This window comes from Gobius niger (genome assembly GCF_951799975.1).
Source record: "Gobius niger genome assembly, chromosome: 3".
NCBI lineage: Eukaryota > Metazoa > Chordata > Actinopteri > Gobiiformes > Gobiidae > Gobius > Gobius niger.
The window spans coordinates 5,887,024-5,914,776 of NC_136854.1; the positions used below are offsets into that span (position 1 = coordinate 5,887,024).

At 46.0% G+C, this 27,753-nt stretch overlaps 1 protein-coding gene across 1 annotated transcript in view; it reads right to left on the reverse strand.

The window, feature by feature from the left end:
* Positions 1 to 1,078: 1,078 nt before the first annotated feature.
* The window catches only part of tmprss6 (transmembrane serine protease 6), a gene marked incomplete at its 5' end in the record, with an annotated part of 28,328 nt that continues 1,653 nt past the window's right edge, over positions 1,079 to 27,753 (reverse strand). The window contains 15 exons of the mRNA XM_079552883.1: positions 1,079 to 1,430; positions 4,236 to 4,372; positions 6,097 to 6,353; positions 7,220 to 7,388; positions 7,489 to 7,605; positions 11,879 to 11,998; positions 15,090 to 15,188; positions 16,423 to 16,562; positions 18,533 to 18,642; positions 19,586 to 19,698; positions 20,284 to 20,420; positions 22,036 to 22,240; positions 22,601 to 22,776; positions 24,750 to 24,817; positions 25,529 to 25,671. Of these exons, the coding sequence (XP_079409009.1) occupies positions 1,263 to 1,430; positions 4,236 to 4,372; positions 6,097 to 6,353; positions 7,220 to 7,388; positions 7,489 to 7,605; positions 11,879 to 11,998; positions 15,090 to 15,188; positions 16,423 to 16,562; positions 18,533 to 18,642; positions 19,586 to 19,698; positions 20,284 to 20,420; positions 22,036 to 22,240; positions 22,601 to 22,776; positions 24,750 to 24,817; positions 25,529 to 25,671 (2,159 nt within the window). The 3' untranslated portion in view covers positions 1,079 to 1,262. The remainder of the gene's footprint in view (positions 1,431 to 4,235; positions 4,373 to 6,096; positions 6,354 to 7,219; positions 7,389 to 7,488; positions 7,606 to 11,878; positions 11,999 to 15,089; positions 15,189 to 16,422; positions 16,563 to 18,532; positions 18,643 to 19,585; positions 19,699 to 20,283; positions 20,421 to 22,035; positions 22,241 to 22,600; positions 22,777 to 24,749; positions 24,818 to 25,528; positions 25,672 to 27,753) is intronic.

The following is a 27,753-nucleotide window of genomic DNA, read 5'->3' on the forward strand; positions in this document are numbered from 1 at the left end:
CGAAGCCTTCTCTCCGGTGGCATTCACTTCAGTTGTTTTATTCTGGCTTCTATATTTTAGAAAGTGCTCAGTGCTCCGTCTGGTCACATAAATAAAGCAAAACCAAACCTCGATGAGGCAAGGTACAATGGGAACAGCATATGTTTACATACACTTTATAAAATACACATCTACATTTTTCCTCACGACATGAAACCAGAATTAACTTCCATTTTTTTTTAGGTCAAGTGGAATTTAAAAAAAATATTTGTACTTGCTAAATTACAGAAAAAATGACAGATAGAATTTAAAAAAAAAAAAGTTTTTGTTCCTTTTTCAAAGTTAGAAGCTTTAAACAGTGGGAAAGTCCAGATGACGATGTTATGACTTTGAAGGTTCAGGTTCATTGGTTCAAACAATGATGTAAATGTCCAGTCATCACACAGATCAGAAAGAAGGCGGGTTCTGTGTCAGAGATGAACAAATGTAAAAGACCTGGTGAAGATGCTGAACCTGGTAAGACTTTATCATTATCCAGAGTGAAACAAGTCCTGGACCGACATGGACTGAGAGGGAACTCTGCAGGAAGAAGCTCTGACTCCAAAAGAAAAGGATATGCCAGTTTGCAAATAAAAACAGGATACAGACTGTAATGTTTGGAGACATTTCCTGTGGTCTGTTGTTTGGAAGATAAAGGGGGATCTTGCGAGCCTGAGAACACCAACACTTTGAAATAAGGTGGCGCAGTGGTTAGAGCTGGTGCTTCACAGCTAGAAGGTCCCGGGTCCGATTCCCGCCTTTCTGTGTGGAGTTTGCATGTTCTCTCCGTGTCTGTGTAGGTTTCCTCCAGGTACTCCAGTTTCTCCTACCACTAAAACATGTACAATAGGCCAGGATGAGTGAGAGTGTGTTTGAGAGTGCACATGGGGGACGAAGGCTATAATCCAAGGCTACAATCCGGTGTGGCATGTTCACATGAGACCCATGTATGTTCATTAACATGCACTGTCCCAACCAAATAAAGCAATAAATGCATGCTGTGGGAGGGGCTGGTGCACTTCACTAAATCGATGACATCATGAAGAAAGAACTTATATTGGAGCAACATCTCGAGACATCAGCCAGGAAGTTAGAGCTCGGGCGCAGATGGGTCTTCCACATGGACAATGACCCAAAGCAAACTGACAAACTGGACACAAAGTGTCTTAAGGAAAACAAAGTCAGTGTTTTGAAGTGGTGAAAACAGTGTTTTATTAAGCGTCCAAGTGTCCGCCGCATACCGGTCAGGGCTCCGCGTCTATGTGCTCCCGGACCCACCCAGACAGGCGGCTCACCCGGGTATACACGCCATAGTATCCGGGCCGAGCACAGCCATGGCCCCAGCTCACCACTCCAGCCAGGAACCAGTGGCCCCCAGGCTCCTGACACACCAGGGGCCCCCCGGAGTCTCCCTGTGTGTGGAAACAGACATGAGTTAGGCCTAATGTTTAGGGGAAAATGTAGTATTTCTACAGTAGCTACAACGCTAACAGAGTTAAACTAATTTAGGACCAGAACCAAACCAGGTCCGAACTTAGACCAAACAAAGACTAGGTCCACATTAGGGCTAACTCTGATCTGATATACCTGTGTCATGATGTAGCTGCATGTGGCTAATAGCAGCTTAAGCCGGAGGAGCTATCGCCAGAAAACATGTTTTATTCTCCACAGAAGTCTCTTATCCACAAAAGTACATTTTTTCAAAGCTTCATAAAACATGACTGAGATAAAGTCCATCTCTGTCATGTTCGTCTCAACAGCTTCAGTTTCCTCTTGTAGCTTCACAGTGACAGCAGCTAACGCTAACGCTAATGCTAACGCTGCTCAGGGAAAATCGGATCCGATCACAGTTTCCAGCCTCATTGTTGGAGGGGACCGTTTTGAGTTCTGCATATATTAATTTCTTGACTTTGCATTTAAGATAAGATAAGATAAGATGATACTTTATTGATCTCACAGATGGAGAAATTGCATTCGATGAGAGAGCATCCGGCAGCAGCACCCATTCAGTGCGCACCACTCTTTTTCCACTCTTTTTTTTCTTTGGTGAAAGATCGTTGTGTCGCGGCCGCCATCTTCACTGTTTTGGTCACAGGAGGAGCACTGGTTGATGGGAAATCCGTAGACGATGACCACGGCGGTGGAGCTCTTGCTCTTGGCCACGATGTTCTTGGCCACACAGGTGTAGTTGGCCGTGTGGGACAGACGCGCCTGCTTGATGATCAGGTTGTGGTCCACGGTGATGTAGAAGTTCATTTATGTTCATTTATGTTTATTCATTTATGTTCATTCATTTATGTTCATTTATGTTCATTTATGTTCATTTGTTATGTTAGAGTCTAAAGCTCCGGTCAGCATAAGCCTTGGTGTCGACAGTGGTTCAGTCGTGGAGCGTCGATGCATTACACGACGTCACTTCACGACATGCCTACAACACTTCACCACACGGCTACTACTTCATGACGCTAGAGTGGAGATCAACTATCAAAGGGTTTACTTCAGCTGTCTGTCAAAAATGTGGGAGAGCGACACTATGGGTCGCCATTACTATTCTTTAAATACATCTGTAAAGCCAGTATCAGTGTACACTGGGAAAGACAGGAGAGCTGCCGTAGTCCTGACCAGGCTCAGATTGGGGCATTGTGGCCTTGGGTGGGACCTGGTTCAAATTGGGAAGCACGGACGAGTTGTGTCAACACTGCAAACAAGATCAAACTGTCAAACACGTTCTTATTGACTGCCCAGAGTATAGAATCCAACGAGCAGAGCTGTTTCGAACTGTGTCTCAGAATAATTGTGTTAGTCTACAGTCAGACTAAGTCCTTCCCAGGGCCAGGATTTCGTTATTAGAGCGCTCCTGGACTGTAGCCATCGGGCTAGGGTTGTGCGATATCATCGTCCATCGTGATGGACGGGCAACATCACGATGGAGAGCCACCTGTCAGAAACACACACTGGTCTTCTGTGGGCCTTGTAAACCTACAAACTTTGCAGGGATTGCACTGTAAATTAAATCACGGATATAACTAATATGCAGTTTCAGTGGCTTGCCAGAAGCCACGATGTGTTAGCCGTAATTATTAACATAAAGAAGCAGCGCTGCTCTGTTTCTGACGCGCGGGGCTCTCTCTCTTTCTCTCTCTCTCTGCAGCTCAGAGTTTAACAGCGCGTGGTTTTGCTTTGCTTTGCTACGTACGGAAACGTAAACCATTTTAAAATGACGAGATGGCTCTCACATCGGAGCTCGCTGAGCGTTTGGGTTTGGATTATTCTCACGAAAGACCGAGAGAGGAGAGGGAGAGGAGAGAAAGAGGCGGTGCAGGAGGTACGAAGTTACAGCACACGGACCGGGCGGCGCGTGGAGCGGCTTCAAAAATGTAGCTACGACGCAAACTTCTAAATATTGTCCCGTTCACCCACTGTTTCTTAAACATTACGTTAACATTGAGCAAATGCAAATAATAAGCTCCGATATACATTCGTGTTAGTGTCATAAGAGCCTTGGTATTGAAGAGGAGTTGAGTAGTTCTCCTCTCAGACTTTACGCACGAGTTTAAACACATTTCTGTTGCAAAATTCGTGTTCCGTGACTCTGTTCAGATCAGGTTTAGTTTAGATCCATTTGTCCTGCAATCTCTCATTTTCCTAGCATACATAGTAATATGCAGCATATATATAGGCTATGTAAATGTCTTTTAAAAAAATGCTTATAATGAGAAATGGACGATATCATCGTCCATTACGATGGTTCACTGTAAACATCGTCAGCGGCCAATTAAGGGAACATCGCCCAACCCTACATCAGGCTGTTGTGGATGTGATCTGAGTGTGGTACCAGATTTCACCTAGAGAGGCAACAATGTGCCTGGAGGCATCTAGTCTGCCCGAAGAAGAAAAAGAAGAAGACTACTTCACGACACGCCTCACTTGCATCGAGCTTCAGCAGCTATGGGGAACAGGGAAGACCACTCTGAAACACCCGACTAACAACTGACATCCTCAAAACATTGAACACACTCTCGTGGATTTATCGTGACATTTAATACATACAAAGTTCAGCTTCCCTTGTAGTCAATGAGGACTGTGTTAGAATCTCTGGAGCTTTATTGAGGCCCTACATAAATCGAATCATTCCACACACAGTGGTTTCCTCCGCAGTGTTGCAGAGGCCGTGGTGTTTGTTTGGGGGACGAAGGGACCGACAAAAGTGTGAATACCTGACAGGCGTCCTTCTGGCCCTCGGAGTACCCAGCACACATCATCCGCGGAGAGATGAGGGGCCCGTAGCTGCCCACACAGTCCTCCTCGCTGCGCAGCTGCACGGCCACCTTCTGCAGGGCGTCACTGGGCCGGCCTGTCAGTACACAGCACGTTCATCAGACCTACACTAACGCTAACGCTAAAGCAGGGCAACACCTTCAATCACCAAAACTATAACACCGGGTTCAACGCTCCTTATGGTGGTTTTTAGTGGTTTTAAACAATAGGAATGTTCATCTCAAATGAAATGCATTTGTTAAATCTAGTAAATTAATAAATTCACATTTTTCTTAATTTAGCTTGAAATGGGCACACAAGCATCACGTGACTCCGAGTGGATCCTTTGGAGGCGCTGCTCTTCCTCCCATTATTTCCCTTAGACTTGGTAGAGGTGTCTTGTCCAAGTAAATAAATAGCTCAGATTCCATGGCAGAGTTTCTGACGGACAGTCACAGCGTAAGGTTCAAAACATTGCCCCTCACTGGCACTCACTGGAAACTTCGAGGACATTTCCTGCTCATCGCTGTAGGTGATGTTGTTTTGAAGCAGCTAACACGAAATAACAATGAAAATAGCACCAAGATTTTGAACGAGCCTCTCAAAAAATAACGGGCCTGTCTTCAGCATAAATACTTTGTGGGTGTTACATATCTGTGGGGGTGTTGTTTGATGATAGATAGCTAGACAGACAGCCAGTCAGGGGCACAAGCTCTCCTCACTGACTGGTAATCCATGTAAACTGCCTGCAACAGGTCACTTTCACCACCAGGTGACGCTTCTGAAGAAGATCACAGGAAGTGAAGTGAAACTAGGAAAGCAGGTAAACAAACTTTCTGTCTCCACTGAAGAACAATCTGTAATAGACAGATCGTTTTAGTGTTATACAAAGACTACTCAACAATTTAGTGCAATGTAAAATTCATAAATAAAAAAATAAAAAAGTAAGTTAAAAAGAGTCCATAGAAGACATATTTTCCTGCTGTGGGAAGGAGGTGGTTTAGCATTGAGTTTTCCCTGACAGCATCAGCTCAAGTATCACAAGAAGAAGAAGATGCCCTACAGTGGTGGTAAAGGGGCGCCTATGATCTTCTCCACAGTTCTCACGTCAGCAGGCTCTCCACTGACCCTTTGTAGGATGGGGAGGTCCACCTTCTTCAGCTTACGGAGGAAGTGAAGACGTTGGGCCTTCTACATGACAGTCATGGTGTTGTCTCTGGTGGTCAGTTTGTCTGACAGATGTCTTCCCAGGAACCTGGCACTCTTGACCTTCTCCACCTCACAGTTGTTACTTGTGATGATGTTTTCCAGACCTCCTGAAGACTACGATCATCTCCTTTGTTTTGGAGGTGTTGAGGGTCAGATTGTGTTTTGTGCACCAGGCTCTGTGTACCTCCAGGGTCTGAGAGGTGGAGGTACACAGAGCTAGCCCTTAGCTCTTGGACGTTTCCTGCAGTGAACGTAAGGTTTTTAACACGTCCCAGTGACTTCCATCTCTCTGTCCGTGATGTTTTCTTCAACTATTCATTGATTTGCGCAAGACATGGGTAACCCTAATTGGGAAAGTAGCGAGAGAGAAAGGACCACGACCTCCGGAGACTGCTCAGAGTCACGTGTCACTCGGAGACAAAACAAATACTTTTGAAAGTACAATAGTTTGCTGTATATATTTTCAATATGAGCTCCATAGAGCGGAGACACACAACCATGCACTGGTATGTGTCACCGACCATTTGAACATATAAAATCACTGGAAGTGTTGAGCTCTCTAAGTGCAGAAACAACCAGCTGCACTGACTTCGTGGATGTTTTAAGACTGACCTCCCTCGTCCAGTGTGCCCCAGCCGGTGACCCAGCACACCCTGCCTGGGGGCAGCAGGTGCGTGGGAGCGGGCAGGCAGGCGGGCTGGGCATAGGAGGGCTGCTCCAGTCTGAGCAGGGCTAAGTCGTAGTCGTGGCTGTGGGACTGGTAGTACTGGTGCAGGTAGATGTGCTGCAGGCCCCTCCGCTCCTCCAGACGACTGGGCTGCTCCAGCTGCACTCGGCCCAGGTACGCGGTCCACAGGCTGGGTACGAGCCTGTGGATCCCCCCCCAACCAGGACACACACAGACAAGACGGTCACACGCTGCAGTCGCTGTGTGGGCCTGTTCAGGGCACGCTCAGAGGTCGGAACTTAGACCTCTCCTGCAAGACTGAGGCTGAACTCGCAGTAGAAAATCAAATCAATCATATTAAGCCATAAAACGGAAAATACAAAATACTAGTCAGAGGAATGATTTTTATTATATTATTATGAATCTGCTGAACACTGGAGCTCAGAGATGGTTTCAGTTCCTCCGAGCGTGGCCTGAACACACCACAGCGGTGACCTTTATCTGAACAGTCACATTCCCAAAGCATTCCCCGGAAATTGTCAGAAATTGCCCAGAAACGTCCAAATCGAAGCTCAGGAAATTGGGAATTGTCAAAATATGAAACTGTCAAAAACGCTTAAATAGACAGAGTATATTTCTACATTTTGAATAAACAATTCATGATCCATTCAATATATTTATGAACCATAAAACATGCATTTGACACACACATAACACCCGATAACGCAACTTTCCTAAACACAAATGGCAGATGTTTTCTTTGACACTTTTCCTCTCTCTGATAGATTTTTTTATCTGTCAAATCAGATCATTTTACAGCTCTATTTATTCCTTTGAATTCCTATAAATGATTGTCAACTCCCATGGAAAATTTCCCATGTTGAAAATTGACGGAATCTTTCTACTAACGAGCACATGAAGACAGTCGTCAATTCATTTATTTTTCAATTAATTTCATTCGATTAAAAATCACACAGAGACATGTTTTCTCTGTGAGCTTCACGATGTTTTGGACTTCACAGACTGTTCACAGATCGGTTTTGCAAAACATTGTCTTAACACACTGACCTGTCCCGGGAGAAGCAGTGAGCCGCTGACAGCAGCCACAGCCTGGACACCAGCACTGCCCCACACAGATGCTGCCCCCTCAGCTGCAGACTGGCCTGCCACGGCCACTCCGCCTCCGACGCATTGCTCCCTCCCACTATGCGGCCAGCAGGGGGCGGTAGACCACAGTCTGACAACACAAGAGCGTTGAGGATGATTCTGCTATAATAATGTCCAATAAACATAAAGCAGACAGTTTCACAAAGGGCCTGAATCCCCAGAGGGCGTACCACAGTGGCTCTCGTCGGAGGCGTCAGGGCAGTCCTCCACAGAGTCGCACTGAGGGTTGGCCTTTCTCACACAGCTCCCATCAGCGCACACATATGTCCAGTCTGAGCAGGCCACTCCTGAGCACACAGCACACACCGGTCATAATTATAATAATGCCTTACACTTGTATTGCACTTTACAAGCCTGTATTACCAAGTTTCTCAAAGCGCTACACTGTCGTCATTATTCATTCACTCCATACTCAGTGGTGTTAAGCTGCTGTTGTAGCCACAGATGCCCTGGGGTAGACTGACGGTTGCGAGGCCACCAGTCTGTGCCATCGGCCCCTCCGACCACCACCACCCACTCACTCAGGACATTCACACAGGCTTCCTGGTGTTTCCCAAATGGTCTCCCATCAGAGCGCCACCCAGGCCCTACCTGCTTAGATGCTGAGGTCTGACGGGATCAGGCAGAGCACAGGCGGTGTGGTACTACCACGTCAGGGTGAGTACCACGTCAGGGTGAGTACCACGTCAGGGTGAGTACCAAAGTCAGGGGGAGTACCACGTCAGGGTGAGTACCAAAGTCAGGGATGAGTACCACGTCAGGGTGAGTACCATGTCAGGGTGAGTACCAAAGTCAGGGATGAGTACCACGTCAGGGTGAGAACCACGTCAAGGTGAGAACCACGTCAGGGTGAGTACCACGTCAGGGTGAGTACCACGTCAGGGTGAGAACCACGTCAGGGTGAGAACCAAAGTCAGAGATGAGTACCATGTCAAGGCTGACTACCATGTCACGGGTGAGTACTAAGTCAGGGGTGAGTACCAAAGTCAGGGGTGAGTACCATGTCACGGGTAAGTACTAAGTCAGGGGTGAGTACCATGTCACGGGTGAGTACTAAGTCAGGGGTGAGTACCAAAGTCAGGGGTGAGTACCATGTCACGGGTAAGTACTAAGTCAGGGGTGAGTACCATGTCACGGGTAAGTACTAAGTCAGGGGTGAGTACCATGTCGCGGGTGAGTACTGAGTCAGGGGTGAGTACCATGTCACGGGTAAGTGCTAAGTCAGGGGTGAGTACCATGTCGCGGGTGAGTACCATGTCACGGGTAAGTACTAAGTCAGGGGTGAGTACCATGTCGCGGGTGAGTACTGAGTCAGGGGTGAGTACCATGTCGTAGGTGAGTAACATGACGTGGGGGAGTACCTTGTCGGAGGTGAGTACCATGTCGGAGGTGAGTACCATGTCGGATGTGAGTAACATGTCGCGGGGTAGTACCATGTCGGGGGGAGTACCATGTCGGAGGTGTGTACCATGTCGTAGGTGAGTACCATGTCGGGGGTGAGTACCATGTCGGAGGTGAGTACCATGTCGGAGGTGAGTACCATGTCGGGGGTGAGTACCATGTCGGGGGTGAGTACCATGTCGGAGGTGAGTACCATGTTGGAGGTGAGTACCATGTCGCGGGGGAGGACCCTGTCGCGGGGGAGTACCATGTCGGATGTGAGTAACATGTCGCGGGGGAGTACCATGTCGGAGGTGAGTACCATGTTGGAGGTGAGTACCATGTCGCAGGGGAGGACCCTGTCGCGGGGGAGTACCATGTCGGAGGTGAGTACCATGTCGGAGGTGAGTACCCTGTCGCGGGGGAGTACCATGTCGCGGGGGAGTACCATGTCGGAGGTGAGTACCATGTTGGAGGTGAGTACCATGTCGCAGGGGAGGACCCTGTCGCGGGGGAGTACCATGTCGGAGGTGAGTACCATGTCGGAGGTGGGTACCATGTCGGGGGTGAGTACCATGTCGGAGGGGAGTACCATGTCGGAGGGGAGTACCATGTCGGAGGTGGGTACCATGTCGGGGGTGAGTACCATGTCGGGGGTGAGTACCATGTCGGAGGGGAGTACCATGTCGGGGGTGAGTAACATGACGCGGGGGAGTACCTTGTCGGAGGTGAGTACCATGTCGGAGGTGAGTACCATGTCGGGGGTGAGTACCATGTCGGAGGTGAGTACCATGTCGGGGGGGAGTACCATGTCGGGGGTGAGTACCATGTCGGGGGTGAGTACCATGTCGGAGGTGAGTACCATGTCAGAGGTGAGTACTATGTTGGGGGTGAGTACCATGTCAGATGTGAGTACCCTGTCGCGGGGGAGTACCATGTCGGAGGTGAGTAACATGTCGGATGTGAGTAACATGTCGCTGGGGAGTACCATGTCGCGGGTGAGTACCATGTTGGAGGTGAGTACTATGTTGGGGGTGAGTACCATGTCGGAGGTGAGTACCATGTCGGATGTGAGTAACATGTCGCGGGGTAGTACCATGTCGGGGGGAGTACCATGTCGGAGGTGAGTACCAAAGTCAGGGATGAGTACCACGTCAGGGTGAGAACCACGTCAAGGTGAGAACCACGTCAGGGTGAGTACCACGTCAGGGTGAGTACCACGTCAGGGTGAGAACCACGTCAGGGTGAGAACCAAAGTCAGAGATGAGTACCATGTCAAGGCTGACTACCATGTCACGGGTGAGTACTAAGTCAGGGGTGAGTACCAAAGTCAGGGGTGAGTACCATGTCACGGGTAAGTACTAAGTCAGGGGTGAGTACCATGTCACGGGTGAGTACTAAGTCAGGGGTGAGTACCAAAGTCAGGGGTGAGTACCATGTCACGGGTAAGTACTAAGTCAGGGGTGAGTACCATGTCACGGGTAAGTACTAAGTCAGGGGTGAGTACCATGTCGCGGGTGAGTACTGAGTCAGGGGTGAGTACCATGTCACGGGTAAGTGCTAAGTCAGGGGTGAGTACCATGTCGCGGGTGAGTACCATGTCACGGGTAAGTACTAAGTCAGGGGTGAGTACCATGTCGCGGGTGAGTACTGAGTCAGGGGTGAGTACCATGTCGTAGGTGAGTAACATGACGTGGGGGAGTACCTTGTCGGAGGTGAGTACCATGTCGGAGGTGAGTACCATGTCGGATGTGAGTAACATGTCGCGGGGTAGTACCATGTCGGGGGGAGTACCATGTCGGAGGTGTGTACCATGTCGTAGGTGAGTACCATGTCGGGGGTGAGTACCATGTCGGAGGTGAGTACCATGTCGGAGGTGAGTACCATGTCGGGGGTGAGTACCATGTCGGGGGTGAGTACCATGTCGGAGGTGAGTACCATGTTGGAGGTGAGTACCATGTCGCGGGGGAGGACCCTGTCGCGGGGGAGTACCATGTCGGATGTGAGTAACATGTCGCGGGGGAGTACCATGTCGGAGGTGAGTACCATGTTGGAGGTGAGTACCATGTCGCAGGGGAGGACCCTGTCGCGGGGGAGTACCATGTCGGAGGTGAGTACCATGTCGGAGGTGAGTACCCTGTCGCGGGGGAGTACCATGTCGCGGGGGAGTACCATGTCGGAGGTGAGTACCATGTTGGAGGTGAGTACCATGTCGCAGGGGAGGACCCTGTCGCGGGGGAGTACCATGTCGGAGGTGAGTACCATGTCGGAGGTGGGTACCATGTCGGGGGTGAGTACCATGTCGGAGGGGAGTACCATGTCGGAGGGGAGTACCATGTCGGAGGTGGGTACCATGTCGGGGGTGAGTACCATGTCGGGGGTGAGTACCATGTCGGAGGGGAGTACCATGTCGGGGGTGAGTAACATGACGCGGGGGAGTACCTTGTCGGAGGTGAGTACCATGTCGGAGGTGAGTACCATGTCGGGGGTGAGTACCATGTCGGAGGTGAGTACCATGTCGGGGGGGAGTACCATGTCGGGGGTGAGTACCATGTCGGGGGTGAGTACCATGTCGGAGGTGAGTACCATGTCAGAGGTGAGTACTATGTTGGGGGTGAGTACCATGTCAGATGTGAGTACCCTGTCGCGGGGGAGTACCATGTCGGAGGTGAGTAACATGTCGGATGTGAGTAACATGTCGCTGGGGAGTACCATGTCGCGGGTGAGTACCATGTTGGAGGTGAGTACTATGTTGGGGGTGAGTACCATGTCGGAGGGGAGTACCATGTCGGATGTGAGTAACATGTCACGGGGGAGTACCATGTCGCGGGTGAGTACCATGTTGGAGGTGAGTACCATGTTGGGGGTGAGTACCATGTCGGAGGGGAGTACCATGTCGGATGTGAGTAACATGTCACGGGGGAGTACCATGTCGCGGGTGAGTACCATGTTGGAGGTGAGTACTATGTTGGGGGTGAGTACCATGTCGCGGGGGAGGACCCTGTCGCGGGGGAGTACCATGTCGGAGGTGAGTACTATGTTGGGGGTGAGTACCATGTCGGAGGTGAGTACCATGTCAGAGGTGAGTACTATGTTGGGGGTGAGTACCATGTCAGATGTGAGTACCCTGTCGCGGGGGAGTACCATGTCGGAGGTGAGTACCATGTCGCGGGGGAGTACCTCGGGAACAATTGGCCTCGTCCTGGGCGGTGCTGCAGTCGTCCCGTCCATCACACAGGAGGGAGTACCCCACACACTCCGGGCTGGGACTGGGAGTGCACTGGAACTGGGCTGCACACACTGACACACAACACACTGGTTAATACAGGGTCCAGGGCCGCACCTCTGCGGTCGCCCCAAAGGCCACAAACCCCGGGTTGGAGACCTGCCCCTGGAGAGCATGTTCTGATGATGATGATGATGATCATGATGACCGTTTTTACATACTGAGATATGTTCTTACCTAACCTTAGACGAGTTAATATGTACCCATCTGGTCTTTGTCCGTGCGCTCTGTCTGCCTAAAGGTGATTGACGGAAGTGAGCGGGGGAAGTCTTTAGGAGTTACTGCGCGGACGTTTTGCTCCTGTATCATTACGCCTCACAATATAGTCCCCCTTTTTATTTGCTTATAAAATCGACATGCTACATTTCTGTGTAAATATACTTCGCATGAAAACACTTCACGTAACTTTATTTAAATAGGGAACACGTGGAAGAGCTTGGTAGCTTCTATCGTGAGCTTTTTTGGAGCTATGTGATATGTGGGAGAGGCTGCGTATGTGCTCCGTTTGCGTGACCGAGCGCAAGGACAAAGACCAGACGGGGATATATTAACTCGGCTAAGGTTAGGTAAGAACATATCTCAGTATGTAAAAACAGTGGCCTATTCCTTTAAAGTACTTCCCTGGATCAGACCTGAAAGTCGTGGGTAGTTGTTGCCTTAACTCAGGGGTCACCAACGTGGGGCATGTCCAGTAGCCCTTGGGACTTTTTCTAAAGTGTAAAACACTTCATTTTCTTGAATCTAATTCTTAAAATGACAGTTATTTCGGTTCTTGTGACTCGGTATGAGTTTAAAATAAAGCTATTTTAATATAATATGGGGTCAATATCCTATAAGTGAACAGTGTACGTTTAAGTCTTTAGGATTTGTTTTTAACTAGTAGCCCTCAAACAACTTAATGCTCTTAAAGTAGCCCTCAGCTGAAATAGGGTTGGTGACCCCTGCCTTAACTTGTTTCTAGCTCTCCTGGACCCCCCCGCACATCCGCATTATTCACCTGAGGGTTTATACAGGTTTATAAATGTAATGTCCAAATACTATATTTTAATGCCACAAACCTTTTGTAAGATTTGTAAACATTTCATCAGAGGAAAGAGCCCTAACCCTTTTTATAAACTTATTCAGTAAAAAAATTGTTGAGCAATGTCATCATTTTCCAATAAATATACATTGAATTCCAGTTTGAATCTAATCTATGGCTTTTAATGACATTTAAGGCCTTGATTTTTCATTCATTCAATGACTTAATGCGTGATTCATAAATGGTTAGCACGGTACCTTTACTTTCCATCACTTTAAAACGCTCCAGTACGAGAGGGTCAGAAACTATAAAACAAGTGACCTTGGAGTTACTGTGATGGAAAGTCAATCAGCATCACAATATTTTCACAAACCATTGTTTGTGAAGAGGTTCACAAACTTGGAATTTTCTTTGGTTCAATCGTGCAGCATGAAGCTTTAAGGATATGACATAATAACCACTCATACAGCTGCTGCGTCACTAAAAGCTCAAATACGCGCTGAAAGTTTTGTTTCAAAAGTTCCAGAATGCACCTTTAATGTCTTAAACCCTGACTGTGCTGATTCAGCCTCTGACTTTCTGGTTCACACTGGAGAAAAACTAGACTTTGGCACAACCGATATTCCCTCACAAACTGACCCCCAGCTCCTCCTGACCAATAGGTAGCGTTCACGTGACATCACAACATCCTGAAGAGCCTATAGCAGGGGTGCCCAAAGTGGGGCCCGTGAGCCAAATTTGGCCCGCCGGAACAATTCTGTTGGCCCGCCAGAGAGTGAGAGTGACTACTTTTGCACCGCATTATGTGGTTAACACTAACTCTCTTCCCATTCATTTTCAGTGGTAAATGTGGATGCAGTACACTTTTTGACCACCAGCGTCAAATTGGGGGCGCTGTTTCACTCCTTTCGAAAAGTTAAGGAAACACTGTTGTGATATCTTGGTTGTTATCAGAGCGTTGTAGCATCAACTTTCCCAGTTTTCCAACTTTTATTTCAAAGGTTGTTGACATCAACACATGTGGGTGTTAAAAATTGACTTATAAAATAATATATGCTGAACTAGCACTTTCAAAATGATCTAATAGGGCATTTTCTTTGAGTTACTAAATGAATGAGGCAAAGTCACTGTAGGTGCTGCAGATACAGGTGTTGTTGTTGTTTACATTTTGCACTATATTTCTACAGTTGTTGATTTTGTTCGACAGAAAACTCTGCTTTTTCCATAGTTAACATTTGTATTAAAGTAACATGTTATTTGCGTAGGTAGAATCAAATGCACATGTATACCGAAAGTAAAATAATATTATAATATAATAATATTATTATTATTTGCAGTTATATGTGTTTCGTGCTTGACATCGCTGTGTTTGGCCCGCGACCCACAGAAAATTTTTCATTTAGGCCCTCGGAGACAAAAAGTTTGGGCCCCCCTGGCCTATTGTTTAAAATTGAGGTGGAGGTCAACTGACGGTAACTATGGTAACGGTGGTAACTGACAAAATGCATATTTTTATGTCTTTGTGTTTTGGCTCATATCTCAGTCATTACTGGAGGAATCCACATGAAACTAAAACTGTCACAAAGTTCATTGTCTCCTATGTCAGCACATATGAACTAATGTCCAATTATTGTCTCTAAAAAATGTCAAAAAAGTGGTGACAATATGTGTGATGTTGTTCAATAGAAAGGACTTTCAGACAGAAAAATAATATCACAGGTTTGTGAATCCAATCACGATCAGATACTGAAGAGGAAAAACATTTGTCCAAAAACTGCATTTCTCCCATTGAGTTGCATTGGCCCCGCCCTCCATCTGACATTATGACATCATCACATTCTAAATCGTGAACGCTACCTATTATATATTAGAAAATCCTACTAAACGTTTTAGTACACCGGGGGTCATTTATAAACTTATGCAAGAAATGTAGATTTAATGCCAGTATGACCTTCATCTGTGCAACACTTGCTTGTTAATGCAGAAACCCGGTCAGTGAAAATGACATTATTATTATTATTACATTTTGGTTCTGGGCCCCTTGGTTCTGACAGGTTGCTCTGCCGAGGGCCGATAGAACTCACCGCAGTCCCTCTCGTCCAGCCCGTCGGGACAGTCCGTGATGCCGTCACATGCCGGGACACAGCGCCCGTCCACCGTGCACAGGAACTGACCCGGACAAGCTGCAAGTACAGGACAGCACACGGACTTTACCAAGGCGCCATTTGGACACAAAAAGTCCTGAGTCCTTCCTACAAACACAAGTAAGTCATGAACCACAATGAACTAAACTCAAGTCACTCAAGGAATACATGCTTCTCCAGAAACATGTCTGACCATTCCCTCTGTGAGGAGTTTGCATCAGATGTAATATTTCATCTTCTCAGAATAGCATGGATTTAAATCGTGTCTGAGGCGGAAACTGGACAGTTTTGTCCTGGTTAATGCTGGGATTCTAGATAAAGTTTTCTCCTCAGTGAGGCCCACCACATGGGCTACTCTTCAGACAGGGGTCTTCCCTGCTGCCTTTTTTCCCCCAAAGTACAGCACATTGCAGCCCCCCTTATTGATCAACACATCCCCTAGGGTCCCCCAACAGTGTGAATATACTCTTTTAAAAAATATGCAATTTTTTTCATAATCAATTTCTCATCATTTTACAAAGCAATTAGCAATGGTGATTATAGGCTCTTCTATATCATATTGTTTCATAAAAATGCACACAGTTAATTTCACACCATTCATTTTTATATTAGTTATGTGCCAAGCTTTGGAGCCCCCCTGGGGTCCCCAGACCCCCCTTTGGGAATTGCTGCAGTAGACCAACTATTCTTTTAACTCGTTTAAAACACATGGGCCTCTCCGGTGCCGTACACAAATGGTTTACTTCCTACCTCACAGACAGGATGTTCATGGTAAGTGTGGATACCTGCTCCTCTAAGGTGCATGGAATTACATGTGGTGTGCCCCAGGGTTCCATTTTAGGCCCAGAGCTTTTTAACCTGTACATGCTCCCTCTTGGTGATGTCATCAGGAGACATGGAGTCAACTTTCATAGCTACCCTGATGATACACAGTTATACACCTCCATTAGTGATGCGTAGCTTACAGGTTAGCCCATGGACCCCAATGGTGGCCCACATATCGGGTCAGGTCACGAAAATAATCAATAAGTGACAGGGCAGGTTAGAGTGGGTAAAAAGATTCCGGTCTCCACCGCTCATCAGTGCCATAAGCAAGTACCATTGTATTGAGCCCTGTCTAAATGTTTACAGCAGGGTTTTGATGCAATTATGAGACAGATTTTCATAAAACCGGGGCTGAAAAAAACCCTGAGCTGTGCATCACTAATCTTCCTGTCACCAGGCTCTTTCTGGAGCAGTGGTGATCCCCCTGTGGTGCTGAGGGAGCGCTCACGTTGGGACAGGTTGTAGGCGCTGTAGGACACCTCCAGGCCTGGTCCAGTCTGGGTCAGGAGGGACAGGAGGACGGAGACACTCGGGGACAGGAGAGGGGCCCGTTGCGTGTACGGCTGTGGACTCCTGCTGCCACACAGTCTGAGAAGAGACAACAGGCAGCTCATGTGATACTATTTTCATGAATGAAAAGGCTATGAGTAAATCACATCATTGTCACATCACGTTGGTTCACAAACATCCATCAGAGGCAGTCACAGAAAAACACTCTTTTCCAACTTCTGGCGAGTGGCCTCTTCTTTAGGAAGGTTGTTTAAAGTCCTGCACCTCTCAAACACACATTTCTCCATGACATTATCGTTAGGTAAGAAAAAAGAACATGCGTGTGTCCAGAGTAGGTTAGAAAGAGCTCCTTCTTCACAACTTTCAGTGTGATACGTAGATATAGCTTCGATAATCAAGACGGAGGCTCGGTAGTTTTACTGAACTTTGTTGTTCAGGTTTTATTGAACAAACACAGCGGCGGTCTCAACTTTTGCCAATTCCTTTTTACAGTTAAGATGGCGTAGGCAATAATAATAATAATAATAATGCATTGGTTTTATATAGCGCTTTTCTGGACACTCAAAGACGCTTTACATTGCACTATTCATTCACTCCATACTCGGTGGTGCTAAGCTACTATTGTAGCCACAGCTGCCCTGGGGTAGACTGACGGAAGCGAGGCAACCAGTCTGCGCCATCGGCCCCTCCGACCACCACCACACACTCACTCACGCGTTACATTTGCTAGGCTTCCTGGTGTTACTAAACGGTCTCCCATCCAAGTACCGACCAGGCCCTTCCCTGCTTAGCTTCCAAGGTCTGACGGGTTTGGGCAGAGCAAAGGCGGTTTGGCAATTAGAACAGATCCTGTTAATCACCCTTCACAATAAAACACACACACAGTTTCTCCAAAATAAAACCATAGGCACTTATTACATTTTTACTGTATCTTGTAATTTGGAAATACCTTATAATCATGTAAATCAATTAATATTCCATTTAAATCATGTATACAAATATGTAGAACAACTGATAATGAAAATAAGTCACAACACAGACGCTCAGGGGGTGCGTTTGTTTTCTCCGCAGGGGCAGTGTGGACTTTCTTTTTTTTTTTTCTTTTGTTCTTTCTTACATCAGGAATAATGAAAAGCTCTTTTACAAATTAAAATCAGGCCTTAAGGGTTTACATTACAGAAGTTGTGCTCCTCCTGTTTGACACTATGATGTAAAAAACGTCAGTGTCACAACTCAGTGGTTTCCAGCAGAGGGCGGAGAGAGCAGGATTCAGGAGGATTCAGGAGGATTCAGGAGGATTCAGGAGGATCCAGGAGGATTCAGGAGGATTCAGGAGGATTCAGGAGGATTCAGGAGGATTCAGGAGGATTCAGGAGGATTCAGGAGGATCCAGGAGGATTCAGGAGGATTCAGGAGGATTCAGGAGGATCCAGGAGGATTCAGGAGGATCCAGGAGGATTCAGGAGGATTGCTGAGAACTGTGTGAATGAAGCCAAAAACCACTCTGGGGGTGTTTTGATAAGGAAATAGCATAACAACATGGCTAAAAGGACCTTTAATTAAGTCGGTAGCAGCACCTCAATATGTTTCTATTGCCGTGTGTTCATTAGTGTCAATGAAAACACTTGTTATTCACTGGTGGTTTGTAATTCAAAGTGAGACCCCTTATGTAAACGCCTGAATGTGAGCGTTCCATGTGTCGAATGTACTGAGGTCAGTGAATGAGGAGGTCAGTGAATGAGGAGGTCAGTGAATAAGGAGGTCAGTGAATGAGGAGGTCAGTGAATGAGGAGGTCAGTGAATGAGGAGGTCAGTGAATGAGGAGGTCAGTGAATAAGGAGGTCAGTGAATAAGGAGGTCAGTGAATAGGGAGGTCAGTGAATGAGGAGGTCAGTGAATATGGAGGTCAGTGAATAAGGAGGTCAGTGAATAAGGAGGTCAGTGAATAAAGAGGTCTGTGAATAAGGAGGTCAGTGAATAAAGAGGTCTGTGAATATGGAGGTCAGTGAATGAAATAAGGAGGTCAGTGAATAAGGAGGTCAGCTCACCTGTGCTCCTGGATGGTCCACAGGCCTTGCTCACAGTCCTGCTCTGGAGGGGCCGGGCTCAGCTTGTACCCCTCAAAGTCCAGCCTCAGACCCAGCCCGGGCCTGGACACCTGGTGTCAAGAGGAACGAAACACCGTCACAGGCGGTTCACACACAGACAAAATGTTGTGGTTCTGTGGGGCTGGCTACCATGTTTTTACGTTAAAGAGGGGGTATTATGCTTTTTTCAGCCACATAGCACAAGTCTATATCACACTACAATGATGACCAAACCTTCTGTTGGTCTGTAAATGCAGTAAATTAAAATAACTGCCTTGTATAAAATTGCTCTTTCAAAATGGCAGCCCTGAACGTCTTGAAATAGGCCTCTGTCTCTTTAAGACGCTCCCTGACCCTTTCCGACACGCCCCCTCCACACGCTGTCTGTGGCATCACAACACTGCGCTCGTTTTCTCCACAGTATTGAAACTACGATCGGTGGATTTTAATTTTTATTGTTGGAAAGGAGCTACTGTTTATCACTTTGGGAACAATGGCCACACAGGATATGATTTGGAGACGAACCTTCCACACCGGACACTTGGAAGAGGCTCTTGCCTGAAAAATAACTGCTGTTTGGAAGCTCTAGTCGCTCTTTGCTACTGCCATGCCCTATGGATCTCTAACTATACCCCCATGGACGACACCAGGATCTTCAGGAGCCCATACGACTCAAAAGACGGACATTATCTGTGCAGGTGGACAATGGTTTTTCGAGGTTACCCGTTAGCTTGTTATAATCGACTACAGCTCATTGTTGATGAAAAGTCTGTAATAAACCACACATGTGTAAAGCCAGGCTCATTGTGTGATCATCGTAAAGGCTGCTTCGAGTAGTTGCTGCTTTATTGACTTTATTTGTGCATAATATGCTCTACTTTTGAGCTAACGCTGGGGTGATTTTTTTTATTTTCCTTTTTTTGTGATGATAGTAACGCCAGTTCGCAAACACATCTCAACTCATTCATGTGAATTCTCTCTGCTCTTTTACAGCCTCTCTTTGGCTCCACTCACCTGAAAGGTCCAGGAGCAGTTGGTGTTGGGGGGGTAGTAGCTGGGGAAGAAGGGGGTCCTCAGTGTGCCCTGGGGCCCCTGGACCGGCCTCAGCTCCACAGTTGACGAGCAGCCTGCACCAGACACAAGGGTCAGTCTTCACAACAGAGAGTATTATTAAAGAGGGGGTATTATAGCACCAGTCTATATCACACTACAATGATGACCAAACCCTCTGTTAGTCTGTAAATGCAGTAAATTAGAATAACTGCCTTGTATAAAATGTCTCTCTCAAAATGGCTGTAGTGAATGTCTTGAAATAGGCCTCTGTCTCTTTAAGAACCTCTGAGCCTTTCCGACACGCCCCCTCCACACGCTGTCTGTGGCATCAGTGGGGAGGGGGTTCTGCTGAGGAGCAGTGGTTGGTTACTCGGCTGGTGACGAAAGCTCGGGGGCGTCTCCAGGAGGTGGGGGCGTTCCTAGGAGGACTCAGGCAAACCTATCCCTAAAATGGCCGCCATCAGAGTTTTTACAGATTACTCAAAAATACATGAATGTGCCAAGGCAACACTTCAGGCATGTTTTTAATGAGGGAATGATAATAACATGATGTAAAGCTTGAAAAAGTCGATTTTGCATAATACGCCCCCTTTACCCATAGTTTTACACCAGTCAAGTGGGGGTTTATGAAGAAACATGTAGGTTCTGTGCAGACGTACCCTGAAGGACCAGAGCCTGCACGGACAGAGAAAATGGCTGCTCGTCTGTTCCCTCCGCCCGCTCCCACACGACAGTCATGGTCTGTCCCGAGGAGAGGATGATCGCCCCCTGCTGCTGAGCACTGCAGCCACTCACTCTGCTCAGGGTAAGAAGACAGTGCGGTTATAACAGAAAGAATGAGACAGGATCAGAGTGAGATCAGTCTGAGAGGTCACAAGGCCAAATCTGTGCAAAAATGAGGATTCTGTGTCATTTTCTGGGCCTCATTTCCTAGTTATCCACAGTGTTGTTGATTTCTGTTCAAAAGTAAAGTTATTGTCCAGGTCAGTGAATGTAGTCACCTGTTCAATTGTGTTACTGTTGATGGAAATAGACTTGAAGTGGGTGAGTTGAAAATCATTTCCTTTTTTAATGCAGGCTATTATATACTGTATATACCAGAGGCCTGGGAGTTTGAGGGTTCTGCGCAGTATCTTTGCTGTTCCTAGAACTGCACTTTTCTGGACCGAGATGTCTGATGTATTTCCTGGGATCTGCTGGAGCCATTCCTCCAGTTTGGGGGTCACTGCCCCGAGTGCCCCAACGACCACGGGCACCACTGATGCCTTCACCCTCCAGGTTTTCTCCAGCTCTTCTCTGAGCCCCTGGTATTTCTCTAGTTTCTCGTGTTCCTTTTTCCTGATGTTGAAGTCTTGGTATTGCTATGTCGACCACAACGGCTTTCCTCTGCTCTTTGTCACCACCACAATGTCCGGTTGGTTCATTACCATTCTGTCCGTCTGTATCTGGAAGTCCCACAGGATCTTGGCTCTGTCATTCTCGACCACCTTTGGAGGTGTTTCCCACTTTGACCTTGAGGTTTCCAGCCCATACTCTGCACAGATGTTCCTGTACACTATACCAGCCACTTGGTTATGGCGCTCCATGTAAGCTTTCCCTGCAGCATCTTACACCCTGCAGTTATGTGCTGGATTACACAAACCATAGACATGCACTAGCCTGGCACCACTAAACTCTGCAAATATAAGGACTGCATGAATTTAGAAAATAAAATACAATTTCTGAAATCAACAGCACTCTGGACAACCTTTGTCAAAAATCCTCAAATATCTCACTAACCCAGGGATGTCAAAGTTATTTTGGGTTGCGAGCTGAAATTCGGCCCCTACGGCGGGTTGCAGGCTGCATATAATAGAGAACACTTGTATTGTACTTTACAAGCCTGTGTCACAACTTCCTCAAAGTACTAGTACATAGTAGTCATTACTCATTCACTCCACACTCGGTGGTGGTAAGCTGTTATTGAAGCCACAGCTGCCCTGTGGCAGACTGTCCATATTTACCACTTGACTATATAATGTGTTGTTCATATCCTGAGCTCTTATTATGTCAGTGCCCTCTGCTGGACACGTGTGGAACGCTTTCCTTTTTTTTTTTTTATGCCCCCTAATGGCTAGAATGAGCATTCTGGTTATTCTTTAGATATAGACTTACTTTTGTTTTCCACTCTCTGGAATTAATGCTCTACAGGGCAGCGGCCGGATTAAATCACCTCGCGGGCCACGTGCACGAGCAGAAATCTTCGCAGGCTGGGATTAGATTTTGAGAAAAGGTCAAAGCCACATAAGGACTGTGGAGTTGAAAGGTTGAGATGAAGTGAAAGCCGAAGTCAAATGTCTGCCTTTTCTGACAAAGAGCCTAAAGACGTGCCGGAGTTTCCGTCTGCCCTTGAGCAATGTGTGCAGACTCACGTGGTGATGAGCAGATCCTCTGACGGCAGGAGTGTGTCGTAGAGCAGGAGCCGCTCCTGGCACGAGGCACGGGGCCACTGGACACGCAGCTGCAGCAGGGAGCCAGTGGGGCCCCAGAGCCTCCACCTGCAGGGGGCGCAATGGGGCTGAGGACGGGGGAGAGTGGTGGGGGCCTTGGACACTACCTCCATGAACATGTCACAGTCTGAAACACACATACACACCTGTAAGTATAAATCAAAATAAATCATTTGCAGTATATTGTCGGAGTTAATGTGGACTTGCAGTATCGTTTATAGACCCTTTAATCGCTAGTTTTAGTTCAATCTTATTTCTCTTGATCACTTCCTGCCTCCAGCTGATGTCTGATGATGTAAGCAGCGAAAGAAAACTACACAAGGCTGCCTTCATTCAGGCCATATACATGGTTACATGGAGGTAGTCATGGCGACGCATAACAGAGCAGCAACTTCTCTCCGGTTTCTTTCCTATACGCAGACTACGCGAGTTACGTAGGGCTTGTCTGGTCGTTCATGATCATGGTGTTTGAGGAGTCAGGACCCACTGGTGACTTGGAGGGAGGCCAGGGACAGCAGGTAGGAGTCTGGACCTCCGCTCTGGGACATGTAGTGCTTCAGCCCCTGCTGCAGGCTCTGAGTGACCACCTCCACACCGACCCGGGACACGTGGCTGCTGGGGACACTCAAGAGCAGCCAGAATAGCACCACCAGGCTGCCGCTCCTGGAAATGCACAATACATTCATGAAGCAAAAACGAGACAGAGGTGTTTTTAATCCAGGCTATAATGGTGTTCCTCATGAAGTGCTGATCCAAGACAAAAAGAGACAAAAATGGCTGTGGTGAAATATGGTGAATAGCGTCACATTGGTAATTTGAGTGTCAAAGACCTTGGTGTCTCCCTGTCGCCGACTAGAAGCACTCTGATTGGCCGAGTGTTGCCGGCTGGCAGCCAATCAGCTGAATATTGGAAGGAGAGCTTTTGTACTGTGTTTTTGAGTCATTGAACTCACTAAATGTGTAGCCTGGCTAACACCATGCTGCTGTGTGTGCTCCAATCATTGGGAACTTCACAGCAGCCTGGGGACCATGGCTGAAATCTTCACATGGATTTGGAGACCAATCACAGAACGAGGAGGGACAGCAAGACGATGACGCGCTATTCGACATACGAAAGCTTGTAGCTTGTAGGTTGTAAATCATCTCGCGGGCCTGATCCGGCCCGCGAGATTCGGCCCCTGCCCTGTAGAGCATAAATTCCAGAGTATGTCCAAAAAAAAAGTAAGTCTCTAGCCCATTCCTGTCCGGAGTTATGAATTTTTAAAGAATAACCAGAATACTCATTCTCGCCACTAGGGGGCATTAAATAAAAAAAAGGATAGAGTTCCACACGTGTCCAGCAGAGGGCACTGACAAAATAAGAGCTCAGGATATGAACAACACATTATATAGCCATGTGGTAAATGGACAGTCTGCCCCAGGGCGGCTGTGGCTTCAATAACAGTTTACCAGTAGTCTTTATTCAAGTGAATGAATAAAGACTACTGCACTTTCAGGAACTTATGACACAGGCTTGTAAAGTGCAATACAAGTGTGAGCCGTTGTCATTGATGAAGCTACAGTCAAGTTGGGGCTTTGATCAAATCACAGCTTATTATTATTCATTTATTGGAAACATTTTCTCTATTATATGTGGCCCGCGACCCGCCGTGGGAGCTGAATTTCGGCCCACGACCCAAAATGAGTTTGACACCCCTGCTTTAGACCGTGTTTTAAATAGTTTAGCTCGAAAGTTTCCAGCGGGTACGTCATACGTCATGGACGATCGTAAACCACCCCTACGAGAAAATGAATTGGTGATCTGGCGATAGCCAGGCAACTAAATTTGGCTCATTTGCTCTACTTTACCATGCATGCTGTGCACTGTTTTATCAATGAGCTGGATGAGTGGCCACACCGCCTTTACTCTGCCCAATCCTGTCAGACCTCCAAAGCTAAGCAGGAAGGGTTGCCTCGCTTCTGTCAGTCTACCCCAGGGCAGCTGTGGCTACAACAGTAGCTTACACCACCAAGTATGGCGTGAATGCAATTTACATGTAAAGCGTCTTTGAGTGTCCAGAAAAGCACTATGCAAAACCAAAGCTTTGTTGTTATTATTAAGTGTTTGAACTTCTTTGTGACTCTTTGTGACTTGCATCAAAAACACTTAAAAAAAGGCAACTTTCAGAAAACCCTTCACACGCCAGAGAATACCACCACACCGCGTTTGAACGGGGACCATGGTCTATTGGGATTACTGAGATTTACACTTTTTAAGTTGGTTTCTGTGGCATCAGGTGGTCTTCAAGATTACCGTTTGAGATCATTTCCTGCCTCAATATATTGTGACAGGCCTACAACTCGACGTACACTACAAACATTTCCAGCTTCAGTCAGAATGATTTTTGCGATATTATCGCTTCATACAACATGAATATTACTGTAATAACAGTTTGGTGATATATTGTGCAGCCCTTACTCTTGGTGACCCTGTAGGTTAGATCTACAAACACTCTTGAGTAGGTTTAGCTATTGATGTGTCTCTCTTAATGCTCTTTAATATATACCTTCAAAACTGATACTTTGTGTTTTTGAAAGAGTCCATGGCCTAATCAGTTCCATGTAAAATAGCCACGTGTGTGGAGGCGTAGACTTACTCAAAGGCCAGCACGGTGGACTGGTTGAAGTATGGGGACAGGGCCGAGGCGTTTATGGCCTGCTGGAGCTGTGGAAAAAGCACAAAACTCTGATTCTCACTAAAGTCAAAGATAGGAGAGTCTTTTCTGTCTCTAGTCCACTGCTCATCAGAACATCCCACAGCAGTGCGGACGCCAGCAGAATGATCACAACCCTATGTCATACCCACGCTTCTTTTTGTGCTTTTTGTGTCTTTTTGGAATGAAGTCAACACATTTGTGGGCAAACTCCTCTCTCTTGATGGAAAAGAAGCCTCTCTCTTTTTCTGCTTGGGAATGCAAAGGGTTCATCATTACAAGGGTGGCTCCTCAATGACTAAAAGTGAACCCAATACGTGATTACGTTGTACAACTGTACACTTACACCTAAAGCACTTACATACTTACTTTTAATCCCAGGTTTTCTTTGTTTAGTTCTAGTTTTGTCTTGTTCCAGGAAAAACTCTGTAGCTACTTATTAACATTTAACTATGATTCAAAAGTCTAAATACATTTGTTAATTAAATAAGTTTGTACAAAAGTAAAAATCTAGGGTCATATGTTGGTACAGGTTTATGCAGGTCCATGATAATGAATAGAAAATATGATGAGCTTCCCCTGAGCAGCCAGTGTATGGTGGTGTCAGCTGACTTGAACAGTTTTTTGGCTCTGCATTCCTACCAGGTCTGACTACAAGGACATATTGTCATCAGTTTGGCTTTGCATTGACAAAGACTGATCCGGAGAGAGCAGTGACTGACCATGAGCTGTGCACCATGGGCCTGTCTCCTGAAGGCAGGGCTGCTGCGGTAGGTCATCTCTGGAGAGTACTGTCTGTTTAGGACCAGCACAGAGGAGGTGTACTGCTGCTGCACACGCCTCTCCTGCCTCCACACGCGGTACTCTGCAACAGCACATACATACACTGTGTTCCAAATTATTATGCAAATGACATTTTTCTAAGATTTTCAAAATTTTCAACTCAAATGAGAGTCAGCATAATTTTAAAGTCTCTAACTGGTAGAGGATCATTTAAATGTGGTTGAAAAAATCTCCCAGTGAAAACAGTATTTTTTTCACACAAAAAAATATAGTAAAAAACATCAAAATCTACTGTTCCCCAAATTATTATGCAACTGATCGTTTCAATACATTTTAAAGCTTGTAATTAACTGAAAATGGTCATTTGTTGAATTTGCAGCATTATGAGGTCATATTTACTGAAATCAAAAGCTATTTCAATCAAACAACATCTTAACAGGTCAAGTTATATTTTACCATAGGACCTTCTTTGAGTGATATAGAATGTTCTTTAACTGTTGCCAGAGTGATATAGAATGTTCATTAACTGTTGCCAGAGTGATATAGAATGTTCATTAACTGTTGCCAGAGTGATATAGAATGTTCTTTAACTGTTGCCAGAGTGATATAGAATGTTCATTAACTGTTGCCAGAGTGACATAGAGTGTTCTTTAACTGTTGCCAGAGTGATATAGAATGTTCATTAACTGTTGTCAGAGTGACATAGAGTGTTCTTTAACTGTTGCCAGAGTGATATAGGATGTTCATTAACTGTTGCCAGAGTGATATAGAATGTTCATTAACTGTTGCCAGAGTGATATAGAATGTTCATTAACTGTTGCCAGAGTGATATAGAATGTTATTTATCTGTTGCCAGAGTGATATGGAATGTTCATTAACTGTTGCCAGAGTGATATGGAATGTTCATTAACTGTTGCCAAAGTGATATAGAATGTTCATTAACTGTTGCCAGAGTGATATAGAATGTTATTTATCTGTTGCCAGAGTGATATGGAATGTTCATTAACTGTTGTCAGAGTGATATAGAATGTTCATTAACTGTTGTCAGAGTGACATAGAGTGTTCTTTAACTGTTGCCAGAGTGATATAGAATGTTCATTAACTGTTGTCAGAGTGATATAGAATGTTCATTAACTGTTGTCAGAGTGATATAGAATGTTCATTAACTGTTGCCAGAGTGATATAGAATGTTCTTTAACTGTTGTCAGAGTGACATAGAGTGTTCTTTAACTGTTGCCAGAGTGATATAGAGTGTTCTTTAACTGTTGTCAGAGTGATATAGAATGTTCATTAACTGTTGTCAGAGTGATATAGAGTGTTCTTTAACTGTTGCCAGAGTGATATAGAATGTTCATTAACTGTTGTCAGAGTGACATAGAGTGTTCTTTAACTGTTGCCAGAGTGATATAGGATGTTCATTAACTGTTGCCAGAGTGATATAGAATGTTCATTAACTGTTGCCAGAGTGATATAGAATGTTCATTAACTGTTGCCAGAGTGATATAGAGTGTTCTTTAACTGTTGTCAGAGTGATATAGAATGTTATTTATCTGTTGCCAGAGTGATATGGAATGTTCATTAACTGTTGCCAGAGTGATATGGAATGTTCATTAACTGTTGCCAAAGTGATATAGAATGTTCATTAACTGTTGCCAGAGTGATATAGAATGTTATTTATCTGTTGCCAGAGTGATATGGAATGTTCATTAACTGTTGTCAGAGTGACATAGTGTTCTTTAACTGTTGCCAGAGTGATATAGAATGTTCATTAACTGTTGTCAGAGTGATATAGAATGTTCATTAACTGTTGTCAGAGTGACATAGAGTGTTCTTTAACTGTTGCCAGAGTGATATAGAATGTTCATTAACTGTTGTCAGAGTGATATAGAATGTTCATTAACTGTTGTCAGAGTGATATAGAATGTTCATTAACTGTTGCCAGAGTGATATAGAATGTTCTTTAACTGTTGTCAGAGTGACATAGAGTGTTCTTTAACTGTTGCCAGAGTGATATAGAGTGTTCTTTAACTGTTGTCAGAGTGATATAGAATGTTCTTTAACTGTTGTCAGAGTGATATAGAATGTTCATTAACTGTTGTCAGAGTGATATAGAGTGTTCTTTAACTGTTGCCAGAGTGATATAGAATGTTCATTAACTGTTGCC